We start from the raw sequence: 21,527 nt of genomic DNA on the forward strand, positions 1-21,527 counted from the left end.
TCTTTCTATGATAGAATTCAAACCCAATCAAATAGTCTGGACTCTGGAACTACGGCCCAACCCCTTCCCCTCAAAACTGATATGAAGTATTCAGATACCTCTAAAAGTGAAGTTTGTCTTCTGGGGAATTATGCTTGGGAGGACTTTGACTACTGATGCTTTAAATCACAGAGGTACAATTGTTTCTCTTATGTGTTCAATGTGTAATATGCTTATGGAGAATATCAGTCACTTGTTCTTGCATTGCCCTTTTGCTCTGGAGGTATGGGCTACGCTGTTACAGCCAATGGTTATGGCTTTCCGTCTGCTAGCACAGGCAGATTCAGTTGAAGAATTTATCGCTAGTTGGCCAAGACGGAGGGACGAATTTTGGGTTGGCCGTGTGGAGGCTCTTACCATATGCTGTTATCTAGAAATCTCCTCATTTTCAGGAATAGGGACTGCAATGTTCGAAAATAGACATTACCACTTCAGAAATCTGGTGTTAAATTGGCATAATGTTATTATGAACGTTGATGGGGGTAATGTTAAAGGGGTGTGAGTTTCTCTTCTTTGCTTTTGTTTCTCTGTATTTGTATCTGTCATACTGTGACGAACTCACTCTCTGTATGTATCTCTTTGTGCCTTTGCACTACTTTTTAATAAAGATTTACTTATCCACAAAAAAAGACTTGGTGGTTTGAGCATACAGTACATGGATTCAGATGAGAATTCGTTGATTTGCTGCCAGACCAGTATGTGCTCTTAGTCATTCGGCAAACACCTTGGTATAAGGCATCAGCTGACCGATCAGTTATGAGCTAAACACTTTTATGCTGGAGACAATCAATTTATACATCCAGTCGTATATATTAGAAAAAATGCTAAAACTCAAGCAAATATAGATGTCTAGTGAACTTTACCACCAATTCACACTATCATCTTCTTGTTAGCTACGTTAGTTTAGTAGAATTGTGCTGGTATATACTAGGTGCTCAATACAGAAGTAATTGCCATTTAATTTGTGGTACATAGATTTCAAGAATAGCTATTAGATGTGCACTATACAAAACCCACAAAAAGAAGTAGAGAACCCTGCTGACTTAATTGAATTGAATAATTTTAATTTTTCAGAAACGAACTGAAGTGCAATGAATCTTCATCAGTATACTAGTACAACAGATTGTTCAATACCTTTGCTTCATAAACGGTAGTTACTCATCATGAGTTGCTGCACTCTTTTTGTCACACGCACAAGATATTGGGCCGTAGAGACAGATGCGTAGATCTCCCTGGACCTTTAGGTGGTGAAAATGGCTTTTATACAAGTCCCAAAACTCTTCACTGCCAAAGGAAACAACAATAAAGTCTATACAGTGAGGATTTTAATACAAAAAGTTTTGATGGATGTCAAGCAGAATTAATAACACAAAAAAACCAAGGCTCGGATTTTTTTTTAAATCTATAGAGTTCCATAGCTATACCTGACTTGCGGAAGAGTAAGCAATGAATAGCCTTCTGCATCTGTGTGCATGTCCATCACAATCACTGATAGCCTTGAAAGCCCCAAAGCATCCACGTCAATTAACTTTTTAATCCTGGCCATAAAATTTAACACTAAGTCACATATTACAAGATGGAGGTGTACTCTAGAAGAACCAAAATTTGGAGTCGATTTTGTTGACATATAAATCACTCATTCACTTGTCATAGCCAATCTGAAGCCCCTACTTATGGTTTCCTTAATCTATTTAAAACAATTAGACGATTAACTTAATTTATTTTGCTAATTTGTACTTTGATTAAGATCTTTTCACTGATTACTTCGGTACCATCAGTTAGCCTACACCAAACAACAGAAACAAATGTGATACATTACTGAATTTTTATCACTTCTAATGGAAAGCCCTATTGCCATCAAGATCTGATAATAGATTGATCTAGGAAAGATTTTCTTTTGTAAATAAAATTTATTAATTAGGATGTAACAAGGATACAAATGTGAGAGAGAATCTCACTAACATGGTGCAAACCGACATCCCAAGTCCTAGTGCCCGTTCTAAAGAACTCCTTAATTAAGGCTACGCCCCTCCCCTCTGACAACCCACGAACAGCTCCCAACCAACTACATTCCGAATGTTAGACAAGAGATTCAAATTTTCAAGCCCATCACTAGCAAATAAGTCATCACTAGCGAATAGGCTTTGGTAGTTTTGGTGATGTCATCTAGATAGTATTGTTAAGATGAAAGGTCCCAGAACTTTCTTAAAGTTGAAATAGGCATGCTACTTATCACAACTAATCACAACTAGCCAAAAAGTACACTCCAAAAGGGTTCAAGTTTTTCCCTGTATGTTTTCTTTATTTATCAAGTCCAAATTTTCCAATACGTAAGTTGGCTTTTAATTAAAGAGTGCATGCACAACTAGCAACAAGATCACTCCTCAAGCATTGAAGTTTCCCTTTTCTATCAAAGTCTACAATTCTCAATATGTAAGTTGGTTCTAAAAAAAAAGAATATTGACAAAGGGCCACCTTATGCTTACGCGCATGTTTATTAGTAAATAACTTTCTATCCAACTATACAATCTTCAATATGTAAGTTGGTTCTTGAAAAAAAAAGTGTTGTAAAAGAGCCACATCGTACTTACAACGATGTTTATTAATTAATTGTCTTCTCAACACTATCCTGCTAAAAATTTAGTGCTGAAGGGAAATATTCCTTTTAAGGTTTGAGCCGAGGGCTACAATTGCAGAAATAGTCAAAAGCTTACATTCCTTACCTGCTTGGCATACCACTAGCAATATTTACACGGCTCTTGAGCATGGAGACCTACATCAACCCAAAAAGAATAAGATTTCATAAATATTCTTGATCCAAGATAAGTACATTTTGCACAAAAAAAAAAAGGTAAGGAGGGTGATCTGGTATCTAAGTTTGCAGAATTAGGCGTTAACAAAGATAACGACGTAGTACGGGGAGTTTTCCATTCAATTACATGCCTTCAAGGCACATTACACTAAACGAATATGTTATTCAATGAGATGCATAACCTATGTACCAGAATATACAAGGGATGGTAGACAATGTCACCTGGAGCAAACAATTTTTAACATACAGATAAAAATATTACAACTTGCGAACTTATTCAATGTGCCTGAATTTTCGGTCCACCGTACATGAGAGAAAACATGAAATGACAAACTGACCGTTAAGCCTCCATAGCAAAAGGACATTCTGGATCCTTCTGCTACAAGGTGGAGCTTATTTGTGGAGATAAAGCAGCTTGTTAAGTTATGTTGAGTTCTTTCCAACTTAAAAGTTATCAAAGATAAAAAGTAGGATAGCTGATTAATAATAGACACGGGGTCATGCATTTCTTCCTAAGAATGTGAAGGCGCGTGTTCGTATAACCAAAACATTACAAAGAGTCAACATTGATGTAATAAATACCATAGTAGTGAATGATGAGATACGGCTGAAATGTCTTTTGATAAATGACAACAAATAGCATAAAGGAAAATAAGTGATAGTAAAAACGCAAGAAATGCTGACTTAACTTCCCTTGAAATGGTTTTCAGTTGAATGGTGTGATACACTGATATCACGGGAATGTGTTTTAATTACAAATGCAAATCATCTATACCAAGCAGAAGGGTCCGAAACCTCGTCATTTGACAATATGTTTTCCATATTTTCTAAAAGAGCGATTTCCCATGTATCTGGGAAGCACCAACTGTCATATGCTTATGCAGCCTGTATTTCGTATTTCGTTGGAAAAGGAAGGTTTCAAGTCCTCCACTCTGGTATAGACGAATGCTCTTTTTGAGTATTGACTACAAATTATCTCTGATAAACTAAAAGGATGTAAATGAAATACAATTTATCGAAAAATATTAATATATTAAGTTATTAACATACATTGACTACATTAGACAATTATTGTGATAAAAAGAATAAATCAAAGTCGATTTTTTGTAACCAATTTAATTTGACAAAAAAAACAAAAAAGATAACAAATATGCTCTTTCTCAGAGATAAAGTACCTAAAGTATGTAGAAGATTAGGGGTAAAGTTGAAAAGTTAAAAGTGAGGTGACTTATATTCCAGTTTGTCTTTTCTTGAAGTGAATGTCAAAAGTACCCTTCATTAAGTGACTTTCACTTTAAGTTTAAGGGTTAAGTTGGCACTTCAGTTTTTTGGTCTTAGGTTATTAGTTTCTAGCTAAAATGATAGAGGAACCAAAAATACACTTCACTAAAACTCACCTACATTTTAAAGATACTCTTGAATAGGACACCATCCACCTCAAGTTTGTGGGAGTTCTTACCACAGAACCAACTGAGCATGTGTGTGTGTATATTTTGTACGTACTGTCTGGAACCAAAATCAAACCACAAAAACATGATATGCTAATAGCAAGGACAGAACCACCTAGCAGATTTTATAAATAGATAAATGACACAGCAAAATAATGTCTGAAAGCAAAGCAACAAACGAAGAAGATGGAACAAAGAAACTAATAATAAAGTCGCAACAAATTTACCTCCAGTGAAAGAGATTTCACGTGTAAGGTTTTTATTCTTCGGACGGTTTCTTTTTGTGGCTAAGACTTGCAGACTTCATCTCCCCTGGCAAAAAATGACCTGCAGCCCCATTCAATTTTTTCCAATCTAGCATTGATATCTTTGACCAGAAGTTCAAAATCTGAACAGAATTAATAACACCACAGGCAGGGTATAATAAAGTTTATTCTCATATGAAAGGACAATCCTATTCTTAAAACCAGCAGAAGCAAGTTAAACAGTGATAATCATCATCGATGAGGGAAGATGGTGACGCTGCAACTCTTCTCGAAATTGAGATCCAACTTGTGCATACATTTCCTGAAGAGCGAAAAAAAAACAAATGGTCAAATAAAATATGCCCACAAACCCAGTTTTATAGTAGTTAGAACATGCAACCTTTCAATCAATAAGAGATGTTAAGTCCATACACATCTAGAGAACTTAGAGAACAACTTTGTAACATTACTTATGTAAATTTAACTTAATTAAAAGACAAAGAAAAGACACAAAGGCTGTCTGGCGTCATCTTATAATGAGATAGTCAAACACATAAAGGGTAGGACGCAGGAAAAAACAAAATGTAAGTTACTCTACGATCATTGCACTTTGCTGGCGAATCCACAAACCAACTGCTTGAACGTAATTGAAATTAGTAGGTACAAGATTCCCTTGGTTGCCAAGGGCCATGCTCAGGCTTGAGTAACATTCCGGAACAAATAACTTTTATCCTATTAAAAATACAGTAGTTTTTTTTATTCTCGGGTTGAACATAAGTAGTTTGTTCTTAATATTCTTGCCGTGCACTGGATGTAAGTCATAACTAATAACTTCAGAGTTGAAAGTATTGGAGATTGCCAACATGACTCTCTCATATGTAGGATGCTTTGTCCTGCTTTGTATCTTCTACACTGTATCTCCTGCTTTGTATCTCCCTCTCTCTATAATTTGATAAGATACACAACAAATGTCAAGGGAACCTACAGATAAAACATAAAAGAAAGAGGTATGGAAAACAATACAATCAAGCAAAGTCCTCATCAGATTACTCCCTCGCCTAGGATTTACTAGTAATTTGAAAGTTTTAGTCTTTTAGATCAAAATTAAAAAAATATACATAATGAGAAAAAAGGGCACGAGATACTTCAACTCAACAGGGATGAGTAGATCTTATTAGTACAGTTCAAAATAACTAATCACTACAGTAATCTAGTTCTTCAAACAACTGTGTCCTCATCACTCACCTCGATAAAAAGTACTGCTGCTTCTCTTACACTGTGATTTGAATCATTCAGCATCTGCAAAATCTGATAATACAAAAAAACTATATAAACATAGATACGCAAATGTAATAAGCATTTAAAATTCATTTTTGCAGATGATATGAATGAGCTTCATGCCTCTCCTCATCGGTATTTTACGCAACATGATAACCTCGAGCTGACAGGTGACAGTAGTTTATCAAAAGTTTGATACAAAATCGAGAAGTTACTTACAGGAGGAAGTATAACTCCCTGAAGGGGAAGCTCTGTAGAAGCAAATAGACCAATTGCCGACGTGACAGTCCGTGCAAACTCTTCGCAGACTCTCCAACTTTTGTGCATCCAGGCATAAGATCCGGCTCTTTCAACAATAATTGTTGGTGAAGAAACCTATATCATAAAATGTACTTTAGTCCCAACTTTAACATTTCCATTTCAAGTTTTCAACGTATACAAATGCATCACAATTTTATCATCTAAGGATAAACAAAAGTAAAGATACTGAAATGAAGTAAAGATACGGAAAATCTATATTCTCATTTACACCAACAAAGTAGTAGAACGAGAAGAAAAACACTTACATTATTGTTATAAATTCTAATATAACAATGTAAGCCTAAAAATCATATGTGTGCTTAAAGCCCCAGCATCCTGATCCAGATCCTGAGATAGCTCCAGATCGAATACATGTATCTGGACACAAAATAATCATAGAACAAATTACAGCATGAGTTGATAAAACAAAAAATGTTAAGATGCCCACTATAAAATTGGATTTGGAATCGTGCAATAACCACTTAGAAACTTATTGTTGGTAAAAAAAAAATAGCATACAAAGTTCATAATTTATTTGTAACTTGCGCATTTACATAGCATAGAGTGCCAGACACAGTTTAGTTTGCCATCATACAAAATATTAGGAAAATTCTCCAGAACTAGTTATGAATGAGAAAACAACATTTTACAAAATATCTACATTACAGTTAGATAAATAACTAGGCACATTGGCATTTGGTGTCAAAGTATCCAGAATGGATTACTGCCTGCTACTTGTTTAGTAAACGATATTCGCAGCATTTTGAGGTAGAGATGATCAAATGATCTGCAGTGCAAATGGTTTTCCATATCTAAGAAACAAATCCCATTGTTTCTCTAACTACAACTACAAGTTATCAACAATGTAGCTATACAAACAATAACAATGAACTTCAACATTAAGGTTTCCATTAGAAAGAAAAACCCTTTTTTTGGGATGCAAATACCCCTTACAGTGAAATCAATTTCCCAACATTTATAAAACAGCTCTAGAAGAAAAGTCCATTATTCAGACTTGCTTACCTGCAGAACCCTGGACTGTTTCTTTTCCTCTTCACTGAAGTTTAAGGTGTCATATTCAATAAATTTTCCAAGCCTAATTACGGGAAATTTTCACCTTCATCCAAAATGAAATCACCTCTAAAATTATTCAATCCTACTAAAAACTCTCTTACCTTTTCATATCTTTGCAATAAGTTTCACTGTCAGACAAATGAGATAATATTAAGCTTTATTATTAATTGAAAAAATAAATATAATTAATGAATACTGAAATGAAGAAAAAGGGAAGGACCTCTTCTTCTCCTTCAATTGGGCTTCTGTAAAACACCAAATCTTCTTCATGTTTTCGTTCAATTGTGTAATCAAAAATGAAAAATGAACTTTCCGCCAGAAAAACTAACTCAGTCAAAAATGCTTCTTTTAATATCTTGGTAGTCAATGACAATGGTGGGAATGTGGGTTAAGATGCTCCAGTCCTCTTCTCTGGTACGAACAGAGGAGGCGTCGATGAACAATTTGCGAAGCATGGTGAGTGGTTTCAACTCCTCTGGCTTGAAATCAAGGGAATAGCAGAATAGAAAATTCAATTCTTGAAGTGACGTGAGTTGGTTTAATCCTTGAGGGAGAGAGGAATGCGGAAGACCAAAGATACAAAGAGTCTTCAGGTTGTTGTTGTTGTGGGTGAGGGACATTAACGATTTTGAAAGAACACCTACATCCCACCATAATACCAGAGTTTCAAGCAGAGGAGGAAAAAGGTAGTGCGGTTCCACCTTCAAATTTGGGCAATCCCAAAGGACCAAGTATGTAATATTGGACATCATCCAAGTAGGGAGCGTGGAGCCAACATAGTTTCGTATTTCCAATCGTTCCAAGCTTTCTTTATGTGGTTCCAGATTTTCAAGAACACCTTCCATCCTTCGTATCTCCTCTTCGCTGCTGACGTCTCCAATATCTCGCCGAATTTCGTCATATCCGAAATTTAACCTCAAGTCTGAAATGTAATTCTTTTTATGCAATTCTGCATGTTTGGCCTCATTCACACTTTTTACATGCTTTAACCCTGTAATATCTAGCCTTCCTTTTAGAAAATTGAGATTTCCCAGTTCCCCAATCACGGACCCTTTGCTGCTTCCATCACTCACAACAAACTTACTTAATGTTCGAAGATGACTCAATCTCTCAATGCCTCCTCGCGGATAATATTTTAGAGCATTAGTGTCTTCAACTTCAGATGTCTTAGGTTAGAAAGTTCCCCAATTCCTTCTGGTTTACAAAGATTATAACAACCATTAAGCTTCAATGTTTCCAAATTAACTAGACTTCTCACTGTCTCAGGCAATTCCTTCACTATTGTATACGACAAATCAAGATACCGAAGATGTAATAATCTACTCACTTCACTTGGAAGTACTTCAAGGTTAGACCCAGAAAAGAAGTGTTCACCACTCAAGTCTAAGGTCCTAAGGCACGTCAACTGGTATAATGCAGAAGGTACCGGCCTGAATGCTTTTCCTACCAACAACGTGCGTAACTTCTTCGCTTCATAGATAGATGGATTCTCTACATCATCAACTGTCAAATGACGAATCTTGTCACTGCAAATTTTCCCATTATTCACCAAAACATAGCAATCAGTTTTTGTGAGGGACTCGGCAAAGTCATGTACCAAATCATGCATCTTGCATTCAACGATGTTTCCATCATCGTCTTTCTTAAAATCCTGGAAGAATGACGCATCGCCGCGAACATCAAAATACTCTACACCAACCCTCTCTAGCTCTCTTGCTCCATCGTAACCCGAGATAACCTTGAGCCATCCATAGCTTCACCAATTGATCCTTCTCCATTTTGTCGTCTTTTGGAAAGATTGCACAGTACATAAAGCATCGTTTCAAAACACGCGGCAAAGCATGATAGCTCAACATAAGAGCAGGTAAAAACCTTTTTTGTGTTTTCCAAGCGTCACTTTTAATACACCCATCCAATCTTCTTTTGCTTTCGTTTGAATCGCATTAGACTTGCTAATGTCTTGACAGCTAGTGGAACACCTTTGCATTTCTTCGCGAGTTCTTGTCCAATTCCTTCAATCTTTCGCAATCTTGTTGTGTTCTTCCCCGAAAAAGCTATTTGTCTGAATAAGTCCCAACAAATCATCTTCGGACAATTCTACCAGCCTGTGTATATATAAATTGAACCGATCATTGTTGCAACTACCTCGTTACGTGTGGTGGCGATGATTTTGCTTCCTCGCTCACCACCATTTCAAAGATAACTTCAATGGCTCCCAAAGAGTTGGAATCTTCAGTCCAAACATCATCTAGCACAAGCAAAAACCGCTTTCCCTTTACTGAGTTGCACAAATGCTGATGTAAAAGATCCCACCCAACTATATTTTCTGGTAGCTTCTCTCCAGTAGCGTGTGCAATGATTTCTCTGGCAATCCTTTCACGATCAAAAGGTTCAGAAACACAAACCCATATTTTCAGCTCAAAGGTGGTCGTTATAGTTCCTTCGTTATACACTAGCTGCGCAAGAGTTGTCTTGCCAAACCCACCAGTTCCAACTATTGACAAGATAGGGATACGGACCTGAGTTTCTTGTTGACTAGTCTCACATAGCAGCACGCTAAGTATCTCTTGTTTGTCATGATCCCGACCGAATATCTCTGATACATCCACAACAGAGCTAGTTTTGACATTGTGGAGAGTTGTTGAGTTGTCGAGGTTGTTGATGTTCCGCGTGAAGGAGGTGTAGTTGGTCCTTGTTGGTGAGAGCAACCTCAGCAAGTCTTTCTCTTATGTCCTTAATCCTACGAGCAATATCATAGCGTGCACCACCATGTTTCAAGCAAGCACACGGAGATAACAAGTAGGAACACATCTTGTTGGCAACGTAAGAGCCGTCAGCAGGAAATCCCTCTATTCGTGAGATGAGAATTTGTGTGTTCCATTCGTCCAATACATCATCAGCATCATACATCACATCTTTGAGATCTTCCAACCAAATCTTTACTGCATTTTCATGTATTTCCTTCTTTTCAGCATCTTCAAGCACCGCTTTGATCAGAGTGAGATTAGTCTCCAGCTTTTCTACTTCTTTACGAACGCCAACCACTAACCGCACCTTCTGTTCAACTTCATTTCGAATGACTGAGGCCAACTGGTCTATGACAGCAGAAACTATTGCTTCAACCATGTTTCTTCTTTTTTTTCAATCAACAAAGAAGAGAATAATTATCTTGTAGATTTTGAAGAGACCTGTGAAGACTAACCAAAAGGGAAGACAATAATCAATGGAGATGTTTTTAAGTCAATTCCACAACCAAATGAATTATGGAATGGGGACAACAAAAGTTGGTTTTATCTCTCTTTTAAACGTCCTGCTCTAGATGTTAAGCCAAAATGAGTTATTGATGTTTAGGTTGCAATTTGCAACATGCATCTCGTGGGACTTGGCAATTTTTATGATGTTGCAAAAGTTCTTTGACGCTTCTTTACGAACGCCAACCACTAACCGTGACCTCCTGTTAAAAGGTAGTCTTCCAATGACTGAGGCCAACTGGTCTATGACAGAAGAAACTATTGCTTTAGTCATGTTTCTTCTTTTGGCAGATTTTAAAGTGTGAAGACTAATGGGAAAAGGAAGACTAATCAAGGAGAGTTTTTTAAGTCAATTCCACAACCAAATGAATTATGGAAATGGGGACAACAAAAGTTGGTTTTATCTCTTTTTTTCGTGGTCATGCCTCTAGATGTTAAGCCAAATGAATTATTGATGTTAGGTTGCAAGTTGCAACATGTATGTGGGAACTTCGAATACTTTTTGCTGTGGAGGAATCCAATGGCTTTTGTTTTTGAGGAATCAAATGTTTTCCAAGCAAATGAGATACCTTCTTCTCATAAGCCAAAATTTCGCCAATATAGTAGATTTTAAAGGACTGTGATATCCAATAAAAAATTGTATCAAGTCCAAGGAAGAGCTGGATATACAATGAATTATTGATGTTAGGTTGTGGAAAAGTGGAAGTTGGGGACTAGGGATTTTTTGTTGTGGAGCAAACGAATGGCTTTTATTTAAAGCCTAAATGAATGATTGATGTTAGGTTGCAATTCATTGCAGGGGACTTCCAATGGAATTTTGTTTTGGAGGGAATCAAATGCTTTTCAGTCCCAACTCTATAATCTAAAAGAATTCGGCGGCGGCGTCCTCAATAAGCCTCAAAATTTACCAATATCTTTCAGCTGAAAGTCAAAGGGGCGCTTGAAAAGGATATGTTTTCATTTTTCCTCAATTTTGCATAACTACCTATTTTATTTTGATAAATGACTAAAAATGCATGTTATTTTATTGTTAATAGGGCTAAAGAAAACAGAGATGATTCCCTGTATTTGCAGACACTTAAAAGTCCCATGCGATTGGTTTTCATGGAGGATGAAAAAAATCAAATTCAAGAGCAAATACTATATTTTTACGGTGTAATCGTTTTATCTTTACACTTGACTCGTTTCATCCCCTTTTGATAATATGTATAAAAAACGACGTTAAGCAATGGTACAGTGCATCTTGCAAAGTACTAAATGCTAGTTAGATATATAAAATGGAAAGACATAAAATCCAAAATTTCATATGCTAAAAATGTCTTTATGTATATTAGCTGATGATATGTCCTAAGAAAAATCCACTCAGCAGGAAACTCTGAATTATGATTATTTGATCTGAACAAGATTTTGAATAAGAAATGCACTGTGACACCATAGCTATTTCGTGTGTAGTAGTGCTGCCAACATCAACCAATAGTCTATTCAATTTTATCACCACCCCACATTTGTATATTCAGTATACGTGTCTCGCGATTTTGTTCAACTTTTCACAAGAACAGAATCTCATTCTTCTCATGAAAATCACCTTCGTTGAAAGGTACTTTATTAATTTCATTCTTTTGTTGCAACTAAAAATGTATGTTTTTCTAATTAATATGATGTAATGGTGTGGTGTGATATCCTTTCAAAATCCTTTTGGAATGGATGGTTGGATGAGACCAATGAGAACTTTGAGAAACTAACAAAATAATACAACTAATGTATAATATCCTAGCACAATAGAAACACGAAAAAGGAACATATTGAAAATGCGATCAGGCAATTCGAGCGTGGGGCAAATAGGCGTGTAGTGTACAATCGTCTATAGTTGCTCTTGGGGTATCCTGTGATGAACTGCACCTTTTGGATAAAAATGCATAATTTTGATTTTTGTGACTGCTCTAGCAATTTAGGCAAAGCTTATAGTGCTAAACTGTTTGCATATTGCTTCGAGTTGTACCTGTTTAAATTTTAAGTACTTCTTTTCTTTGTTGGAGTGAAAAGAAAGACTACGAATATGTTATAGAAAATAGCCCAGAGCATCTGCTAACGTGAGGACCAATCTATTAAACTATATTCTTCTACTATGTAATGAGGATATATATAAGTGAGCCGTTTGCCATGCAAATTCCGTCACCAACACCAATTCAGACAAATATACCTCCAGTTTCTTTTTTAAAATACAAAAGAAAAGCTAAATACAAAATATAATGGTTGTTTTAGTTAGGGACTAATGGGAAAAAGACTAAAAGGACTTTATTGATGTCAATGGGCTAACCAAATGAATTGAGTTGTTGACAACGTGGGTTGGTTTTTTCTTATTTGAGTTGTCTCTGTCAATACAAACAAATTGAATTAATGTTCTGTCCCAATTTTGCATCTTCAATTACAAGATAATTGTTTTTATATTATTTTAATCCATTTGTTTTGTTTTGGGGGAAAAATGTTTTAACGACATTTTTTCAAAAAAATTGGTCGGTGAAAAAAATTGTGCCAATATCCTAGTGAAACGTGCTCAAAAAATTAGTTCTTTTTAAAAGATTGTGGACAACCATGTCATCAAATGATCAAATCTAGTATTGAGCTGAACAGCAATTGAGCAGCTAAGTTCTCACTAATTTGCATCCCTTCTTTCAAGTTTTGAGGGTGATATAGCCCATTAACTACTTGCAATCCTGTTTAGCTCAAACCCACATTGTTTTGGCTCCAGTTTCCATGGAAAAAACTAAAAGCAAACGAGGGTAAAAAACTTAATTTTTATTATGAATTCAGAAATAGGATAAACATTTCTAAACTGTTTAACATTACCTATTATATGTTACCAGTTAAAATTTTACGAACCTCTTTCTTTATGAAAATCAAAGACCAGTCAATTAATGGAGGAGAATCTGTTAACGTGACCCAAATTATCAATATCGATGAATACGACCATGTCATCAAAAACAAATATATATTGGATATGAACAGCAATTTTATGGTACCCAAAGTCTTCCCAAAAGTATTTAAAATATCAGTAAAATATCACTGTAAAATAAAATATCAAAAATATTGCAAAAATGGTCAAAGTTTTCAGGGTGATATATATCATTAAATATCAGATATATTAATTATATCGGCAAATATAACCTTTATTTTTTTATATCGAAAAAAATTCTATATTCAGTAAATATATATCGTGGAAATGAACAAAATCCCTTTTTAAATTACCAATATATATAAGATATCAAATCTGAGAATCAATTTTAGTCAATCAACGGAGGTGAAACAACCAACTATTATAGAACAAACGTCCCCATGAGCTAGTACTCTCACTATGAAAATATCCTGCCTCTTGACATGACAAGGGAAGAAACATTTTTCCAAAGCAGAGATTTATCAAATCATATTGGAATATCAAAATTAAATCGAAAAAATGACTCAATTGATTTTCAATGCTCTCTCCAATTTAATGTCACTCCTCAAAAGAAAGGGATGCATGTCAGGTCCACGACCACCTTCAATAATCCATGCCTCCCATGCCACCCATACCACCACCCATTGCTGAAGCACTGCTGTTCTCTTCCTTTGGAAGCTCAACTACAACAGCCTCAGTTGTGGTCATCAAAGATGACACACTGTACAAAAAGAAATAAAAAACTCAGTCAACCAATCGAAAAGAAGGAACCGACTATAATCTATATAATCAAGGGGAAAATCCAAAAATGTAACTGAAGAGATTCAGCATTTTACAGAATGGATTAAAATTACCTAGCAGCATCCACCAATGCGGTTCTTATTACTTTCAAAGGATCAACAATTCCAGCCTTAATCATGTCCACGTATTCACCTGATCCCCAAAGCAGCAGGGAATAAAAGTTAAAATCAGATCAAACATCAGTGAATCAAACTAAAACTACAAAACAAATTAGAAACCTTTGGCTGCATCATATCCAAGATCAGTATTATCCTGCTCCAACAGCTTGCCAACAACCACAGCCCCTTCCACACCAGCATTGGAAGCGATCGTATGCACAGGGGTCTGAAGAAAAAAAATCCCCCCCAAAAAGTCATGTATAGAGTAAACAGCAGTGATCAGGCACGACAAGTCGACAAATAAACGTGCTGACAGCGAACTTCACTTGGCATCTTTTGTACAGTGATTGCAATTTAAGAATCAGCTAAGTATGATCACAATCGTACACAACCCTTCATGTAACACAACTGACATATCCCAGTGGGGTCCAAGAACGATTACATAATGAATATGGACACTTCAAGAAGGTTTTGACGTATTACACGTTACAAAGCATGGGTATAATCACAGATACCAATACACGGGGATAACAGATACCAATACACTGGGATTACGAATTGCTAGTGTACGAGTATCATGATCAAGTATCTCTTTATGTTGGCTAGAAAACTGAGCCAACACAAACTCTTCCATTTTAAACAAAACTTGACAAACAAATTGCAACAGAAATATAGCAGTTTAGTATTTACCTTCAGAGCATTCTGGATTATCTGAACCCCAATTTTCTGGTCAAAATTGGCTGTCTGCAGCTTGTCCAGCTCCCTTGATGCATAAAGAAGAGCAACGCCACCACCTGAAAAAAAAATCTTTAAGGATCCCACTGTACTGTAGAAACAAACTATGGAAAACAGAGAAATAATTAAAAATTACCTGGCACAATACCCTCTTCAACAGCTGCCTTAGTTGCATTTAGAGCATCAGTAACCCTATCCTTCTTTTCACCAACTTCAGCTTCACTAGCTCCACCAATCTGCAAAATAGTTAGCACAACTGAAAGTCAGTTCTTATGGACTTGCAAGCATCATGAATCTGATATCATCTGAATGAATGGAAATTAAGTATATCTTTGACCAGGAAGAGGGAACTATACTTTTAAAACTGCAACACCACCAGAAAGCTTTGCCAGCCTTTCTTGTAGCTTCTCTTGGTCATATTCGGAAGTGCTTAATTCAATTGTAGACCTAAGCTGTCATCACAAAGACAACAAAATCAATTATAAAGGCTACTATAGGTCTCACATTGACATTGAGTGATGAAATGCAACATACCAGCTCACATCTTTCTTCGATGGCTTTCTTGTCACCTGCCCCATCAAGAACAACTGTTTCATCTTTTGAGATTGTTACCTACATATTGTCATTAGAATTCTCAATCACTGAACATCAGTACAAATCACAGATTCACAAATATCTAGATAGTGCTCTAAGTTCGAGAACCAGCCCCGATAAGACACTATATTGATTTGTTCGATTATAAAGGATAAATGGCACAAACACCAATAGAAGATGATAGACAGAAGACATCTTTAGCTAGATGTGGAGAACTCCCACTGAGAGCATTCCCAATGCAAGGTAGCCTTACGAGGTGAGTAACTCTACTACCTAGGTGGGCAAAAAAGAGTGTCCCAATGCAAGGGTAGCTCTGAACTTGGTAGCTCTATTTACCAAGAAAGCTACCAAGTTTACAAAACTTAAATTTCCCGCACAGAATGAAAGAATCTGTCCAACACTCTTTGCAATTTTTCTTTCTTTATTTAAAATGCAAATTGATTGGTGGGATTTTGTATTAAAATGCTCAAACAGAATGAAAGAATTCGTCCAAAAACAGAGCTACCTTCTGCATTGGGACTGTTTTGTTGGTCACTATGTCCTAATGGCACCCATGTGCACTGGGAATGCTCTGATGAGAGAATTGCCAATGATGTAAGAGAACGAAAGCAACAGGTAATTACATCCAAATGAGTAACTTCGAAAACTATCTACAACCTTGTTCAGGAGTTCATTTTTATGCATCTAACAAGTCACAGTATAGAATTCAACTGACCCAGTAGTTTATTTACTTTTGTTCTGTTGTGGAACAGGATAGAAGATTATTGATATAGCTCCAAGAATGTTATTAAGAAAAGAAATTCCTTGAGTAAAACACGTCTGGACTACAGAGATCAAATCAAAAGTCACTCAGAAGGCATTTTAGTCAAGAATTAAGGTGGCAAGTAGATGCCGTGGGACAAGAGAGCTTCCCTAGCGCTTGTCGACAACTCAATCCATACATGCTTTGTGTTTTAGTTTCATTTTTGTTTCCTTTGTCTTTTCCTACTTGGCTTTTGACTTGTTACTTTTCCCATCCTACTTTTCTAAAATTAGTCCTTTTCCTAATACAGTCCATTGACTCCATTCACATCAACCAAAGAACACACAACCCATTACAATTAGAAGTTTTTAAGAGAAGAAAACGCCATAAGTTGCACAGCAAGATCAGTGAGACAATGAATTTTAGAAAGATCAAACATAAAAAGGGAATAAGTCACTGGAACTAGTTTATCAATATTCAGCATCGAAAACAATGAGTTTCTTGTAATCTTGTAAACCGTATCACCCAAATAGATAGTATCCTACAGACTACTGAAGCACATAGCTGGGGTTTAGATACAGACCTTTTTACATGTGCCTAGCATCTCCAGTTCTACCTTCTCTAGGTCCATACCAAGTTCTTCAGTTATGAGCTGCAACCCAAAAGTAGGGAGAATCTTTTCAACTGTTCATAATTTTAAGGAACAAATGGGAATTAAAATGTACAGAACTGCAAAAGTTTAACTCACTTGACCACCAACAAGAACAGCAAGATCCTGCATACCCGCTTTCCTGTTTTCTCCAAACCCAGGCGCTTTAATTGCACAAACCTATATTAGATTCACATGGCATCCGTGAAAAAGGTTCAGAGAGTGGTTACACCCCAAAAGATTATGTATCCAGAATAATGAAGGAACAAACATTCCATTGTCTATGCTGGCAACAACAAGTTCACCTTGATTCCAAGTCGAAGCTTATTTAAAACAAGGGTTGCTAGTACTTCACTTTCCAGATCTTCAGCAACAATCAACAAGGGCCTTTGCTTCTGCAAATGCATAATGATTTGAATGGAAAAAAAAAATTAATTTTGTTCAGATTCTGTATGCCCTAAAACTATCAAGTGGAAAAATTTATCATAAGAAATGCTTAGGTGCTTACCTTTAGGGCCAACTCAAGAACTTTGACCACAGCATTTAAGCTTGAAATTTTCTTCTCATGAACTAAAATGAGTGGATCATCTAATTCCTGCACGATTAAATAATATCCAATGATGCTCACTAAAAGAAATAAATGGTTGACTAAATCAAATAGAAATTATACCAATAATCCCCAAATTAACACTAAACTTATGTGGGAAATATGTTATTAACCCATCTCAAAGGCCAGAGGCATACACATTTCTGGTTCTTCTGGTTAGTGATGAAGTAGGGGGATATATAGCCTCTGTCCAGCTTCATTCCCTCAACAACTTCCAATTCATTGTACAGGGTCTTCCCATCCTGCAATAGTTTGAGAGGAAGATTGGGTATCAACAATTATTTGCTACAAACGAATCAATATAATATACTGGGTCCTCCCATCCTGGAATAGTTTTATAGGCAGACTAGGTACCAACAATTATATGCTACAAACTCACGAACATATTTACTGAGCAATAGGCCATTAACAATTCTCACTCGGCCAACAAGAAAATATTTAAGGGGTGTGAAATGCAAAGTACATTTTCTAGAAAAGAGAATGTCCACACGACAGAAACCATTAATACATGTCTTCATGATAGTAATCTTCGTGTGTTCTGACACATGCTACCCATCTATGGAAACTAAAAAGCCCTACAATTCCGCCATTATAAATTATACAAATTGCCTTTCCTCTTTTATAATAATTAAAAAACAAATCCTAATGAAAGAAAAGAAAAATAGAGTAATTTTACTATAGATTTTGTTATCACCACAAAGTTATTTTGAAGATTAATAACTACTACAAAACCATTCAATTTGGCTATAAGACAGACAATAGAGAGTGAAGTTTCATATGCCACTTGCAGTGAAAAATCTAATTTCAACAACTTACAGCAATAGTAATAACACCCTCCTTGCCAACTCTCTCCATTGCCTTGGCTATCAATTCACCAATTTCTCTGTCACCATTTGCTGATATTGTACCAACCTTCTCAACAAGAAGTTCAAATCAGCATGTGGAAAAAAAAACAGCAATGATACAAACAGTTGGAACTACGGAATGTAGTAATGAACCTGAGCTATTTCTTCAGATGTGCTAATCATCCTTGCGCTGGCTTTCAAGCTTGTGATTACTGAATCAATGGCCATCGTGATCCCACGTCTAAGGTCCATCGCGTTCATTCCAGCAGCTACCGACTTGCAACCTTCTGAAAATATTGCACGGGTAAGGACTGTAGCACAAGTAGTACCTGCAAACCATCAAAAAGAGGCTGGTCAGAATCAAATAAACAGGAAAAAATCAAATTGACATGGATACAAACGTCAACTATTAACAAGGCCAGCCATGTAATAGAGCCTTACCATCACCAGCAACATTATTAGTTGCATTTGCAACTTGCTTCACAAGGCTTGCACCAACATTCTTAATTTTGTCCTTGAACTCAATGCTCTTTGCAACGGTAACACCATCTTTTGTTACCTTGGGTGAACCATAGCTTTGTTCGATTATGACATTACGTCCCTACAAAAGACCAAAACAAAAAACATTTGTCAAATCATGTGAAAGTCAGAAGAAAACAAGTAACCCAGCAGACTTCTTACAAGCAGAAGAAACAACAATCTTGATTAAACCGATCGAAAACCAAAACAAAACAAAACTCCTATCCTTGGTCCTCTTTTTAGAGAGAGAACCTACCTCCTACAAATTTGTATCTTTCGGATCTCTTTTGTTATACACTTGTTAGTTACTCTAAACAAACAGCATTCATTCAAAGATTTCATGTCACTTTTTCTTCTTAAACTTATTGTACTACTATTTCTATAGACACTACAACTACATAAAATTAAGACTGCATCATGTAATACAAAACTCAAAGTACAGTAATCAAGAGAGATCATATAAAAAGATGCAAAATATACCTTGGGTCCCATTGTAACTTTAACAGCATCAGCAAGTTCCTCAACACCTCTAAGCATCAAAGCACGAGCATCAACTCCAAATCTAATATCTTTCGCAGCATAGTTTCTACTCCAACTCAACCTACTACCAACCTAAAACTCAAAAACAAAGAATAAAAAATCAATCTTTAGAAGAAAAAAAAATGTAACAAATTCCCATTTAATGAAAAAAGCCCAACTGCTTACCAGATTAGTATTGCTCCTGCTAGCAATCCTACAATGCAGAAAACAAAAGGAAACATAAATAGATTGTACAATGAAATGAAATAAATAGTACTGAGATGAGTAAAGTTAGAGATCTTGCCTAGCTTTGGAAGCAAGATTTGCAACGGCTCTATACATTGTTGGTAGTTTTGGAGATTAAAGAGTGGTTTTTTATTGAAAATAAGAAGAGAGAAAGAGAGGCTGCTGTGGAACAAGTTTATTGGCAGAAATGAGTTGAGAAAGAATGAAGTTGTTTGGGTTTTGAGGAAGGGTCTAGAAACTTGGTTTGGCTGCTGGAGTGCTGGTTAGGGTTTTAGAGGTTTAGCATATTTTCATTCACCTGATTTGACTTTTTTTTTTTGACTTTTTTTATGTTGACCACATTTTGACTTTAAATATCCGCATTTTGTGGAATTTAGCATTTCCAAAAAAAAACAAATGGGAAGTCTATGGAATGAGATCAGATCCACTAAACTTTGAAATTTGGGTGAACTAGTGTTACTCCCCACTAATTAGGGTTTTTCTCCCACTAGATGGGAAATTAGGGTCTTCCCCTAAACACACCGGTCAATTTAGTTTGACCGTTAATTTTCAAGTCAAATAATTGAAATTACATAAATGTCCCCATCTAATTAAAATTGAATATATTTTTTTTTTTTGTAAACAATGAGGACATTTGTATAATTTTAATTTTCAATTATTTGACTTGAAATTTAAGTGTTGTGTGTTTTGTTCCATAAGTAACTGAGCAACCAAGCTTTGAATATATTAAGTGAACCAACCACTCAGTTATTGTCCTCTTGTGTTTATTTTTTAAGTTAATTACAGCATTCAGCACCAGTGATCAAAATTCAGCTGAGAAATAGTAACTAATTAACCATGTGTATGTGTGTCTGTTGCCCTTGTACAGTTGTTTGTACTTATTTCTTTATGAGATCTCTTCCCCAAACCCAAAGAAAAAAATACAGATTTCCTTTCACTGGTAAGAAGAGAACGACAGTCGGTTTCTTTCCATCCTTTAGAGCAATTGGAATCTAATCACTTTGACCGTTCTACATTGATGATCAAAGTACTGACTCCAGACTCTTCCACCTGTGAACTTTTATTTCATATATAGAACACTCTTACAGAAAATAACAGATGACCAACTGATTGTGCCAATTGCAACCAATGATTTGTTATAGACTTATAGGTGGCAGGCAACCCACAACATAATGCATTGCACTGCGTCAATAAATCAGTAGTTAACCATGTTATGGCAAATTCGGCGTGACATTATGAGATGTTTGGCTTCTCATCGGGGGTGAAAAGCTAGTCCAGCCAAAAGTGGGCTTGGAACCATTATCTGTAACTCTTGCCTCAACTATTCATGCTCTCAACTATTGCCTCACGACTATGGTAGGACTAGGAGATTAGAGCATTCCCAATGCAGGGTAACATGAGGGGTTTGTGACTATAGTCACCAGTTTTTGTGGAAAATAAGTGTTCAATATAGAGGTGAAAAACTGGTGACTATTTTCCCCAGTTGATTTGATGGGATGTTGGATTCCGTCTCGCGTATATTTTTTAAAAATCATTTTTTTTCGGACGGAATGTTTTATTCCGTCTCGAGTGTATTTTCGATTTTTTCGGTTTTATTTTTAGATTTTTTTTAGTTTTATTTTTAACTTCAGACAAAATACCAGACGGAATGTTACATTCCGTCTCAATCAAAAACCATCGGGACGGAATCCAACATCCCGTCCGAGATATTTTTTTCACCTTTACATTGCACAGCTTCGCCTTATTTTTCACCAAAACGGTAAAAAATTGGTGAATACTGCCTACGTAGCGGT

The 21,527-nt window shown here is 36.1% G+C and overlaps 3 protein-coding genes across 7 annotated transcripts; all 3 read right to left on the reverse strand.

Moving 5' to 3' along the window:
• Positions 1–964: 964 nt before the first annotated feature.
• On the reverse strand, positions 965–9,817 carry LOC147506715 (CLIP-associated protein-like). Of its 5 annotated transcripts, XM_086558777.1 has the most exons (10): positions 7,417–8,388; positions 6,389–6,500; positions 6,042–6,197; positions 5,790–5,852; positions 4,798–4,866; positions 4,527–4,626; positions 4,249–4,414; positions 2,763–2,812; positions 1,464–1,577; positions 965–1,323 (listed from the first exon to the last, which is right to left on the reverse strand). In XM_086558777.1, exons 3-6 carry the CDS (start codon positions 6,147–6,149, stop codon positions 4,603–4,605), a joined length of 264 nt encoding a protein of 87 aa, XP_086414903.1. In that variant the 5' UTR covers positions 6,150–6,197; positions 6,389–6,500; positions 7,417–8,388; the 3' UTR covers positions 965–1,323; positions 1,464–1,577; positions 2,763–2,812; positions 4,249–4,414; positions 4,527–4,602. The 5 variants fall into 5 exon arrangements, with proteins under 5 accessions (XP_086414903.1, XP_086414904.1, XP_086414902.1 ...); XM_086558778.1 differs by lacking the exon at positions 4,249–4,414 and adding an exon at positions 7,240–7,324 and having other exon boundaries at positions 4,527–4,866; positions 6,389–6,569; positions 7,417–9,817; XM_086558776.1 differs by having other exon boundaries at positions 4,253–4,414; positions 4,527–4,866; positions 7,417–8,376.
• LOC147506716 (putative disease resistance protein RGA3) lies at positions 7,526–10,322 on the reverse strand. Its single transcript, XM_086605824.1, has 5 exons — positions 9,906–10,322; positions 9,342–9,790; positions 9,105–9,258; positions 8,455–8,934; positions 7,526–8,362 (listed from the first exon to the last, which is right to left on the reverse strand). Exons 1-5 carry the CDS (start codon positions 10,320–10,322, stop codon positions 7,526–7,528), a joined length of 2,337 nt encoding a protein of 778 aa, XP_086461950.1.
• Positions 10,323–13,742: 3,420 nt separating this feature from the next.
• On the reverse strand, positions 13,743–20,018 carry LOC147506717 (chaperonin CPN60-2, mitochondrial). Its single transcript, XM_086558783.1, has 18 exons — positions 19,793–20,018; positions 19,675–19,702; positions 19,450–19,581; positions 18,892–19,051; positions 18,604–18,779; positions 18,422–18,517; positions 17,743–17,847; positions 17,507–17,593; positions 17,304–17,393; positions 17,098–17,178; positions 16,933–17,001; positions 15,548–15,625; positions 15,370–15,465; positions 15,150–15,249; positions 14,969–15,072; positions 14,399–14,504; positions 14,234–14,312; positions 13,743–14,100 (listed from the first exon to the last, which is right to left on the reverse strand). Exons 1-18 carry the CDS (start codon positions 19,828–19,830, stop codon positions 13,983–13,985), a joined length of 1,743 nt encoding a protein of 580 aa, XP_086414909.1. The 5' UTR covers positions 19,831–20,018; the 3' UTR covers positions 13,743–13,982.
• Between the last annotated feature and the right edge of the window lie 1,509 nt (positions 20,019–21,527).

Source organism: Coptis chinensis, chromosome 4, assembly GCF_015680905.1.
Source record: "Coptis chinensis isolate HL-2020 chromosome 4, ASM1568090v1, whole genome shotgun sequence".
Taxonomy (NCBI): Eukaryota; Viridiplantae; Streptophyta; class Magnoliopsida; order Ranunculales; family Ranunculaceae; genus Coptis; species Coptis chinensis.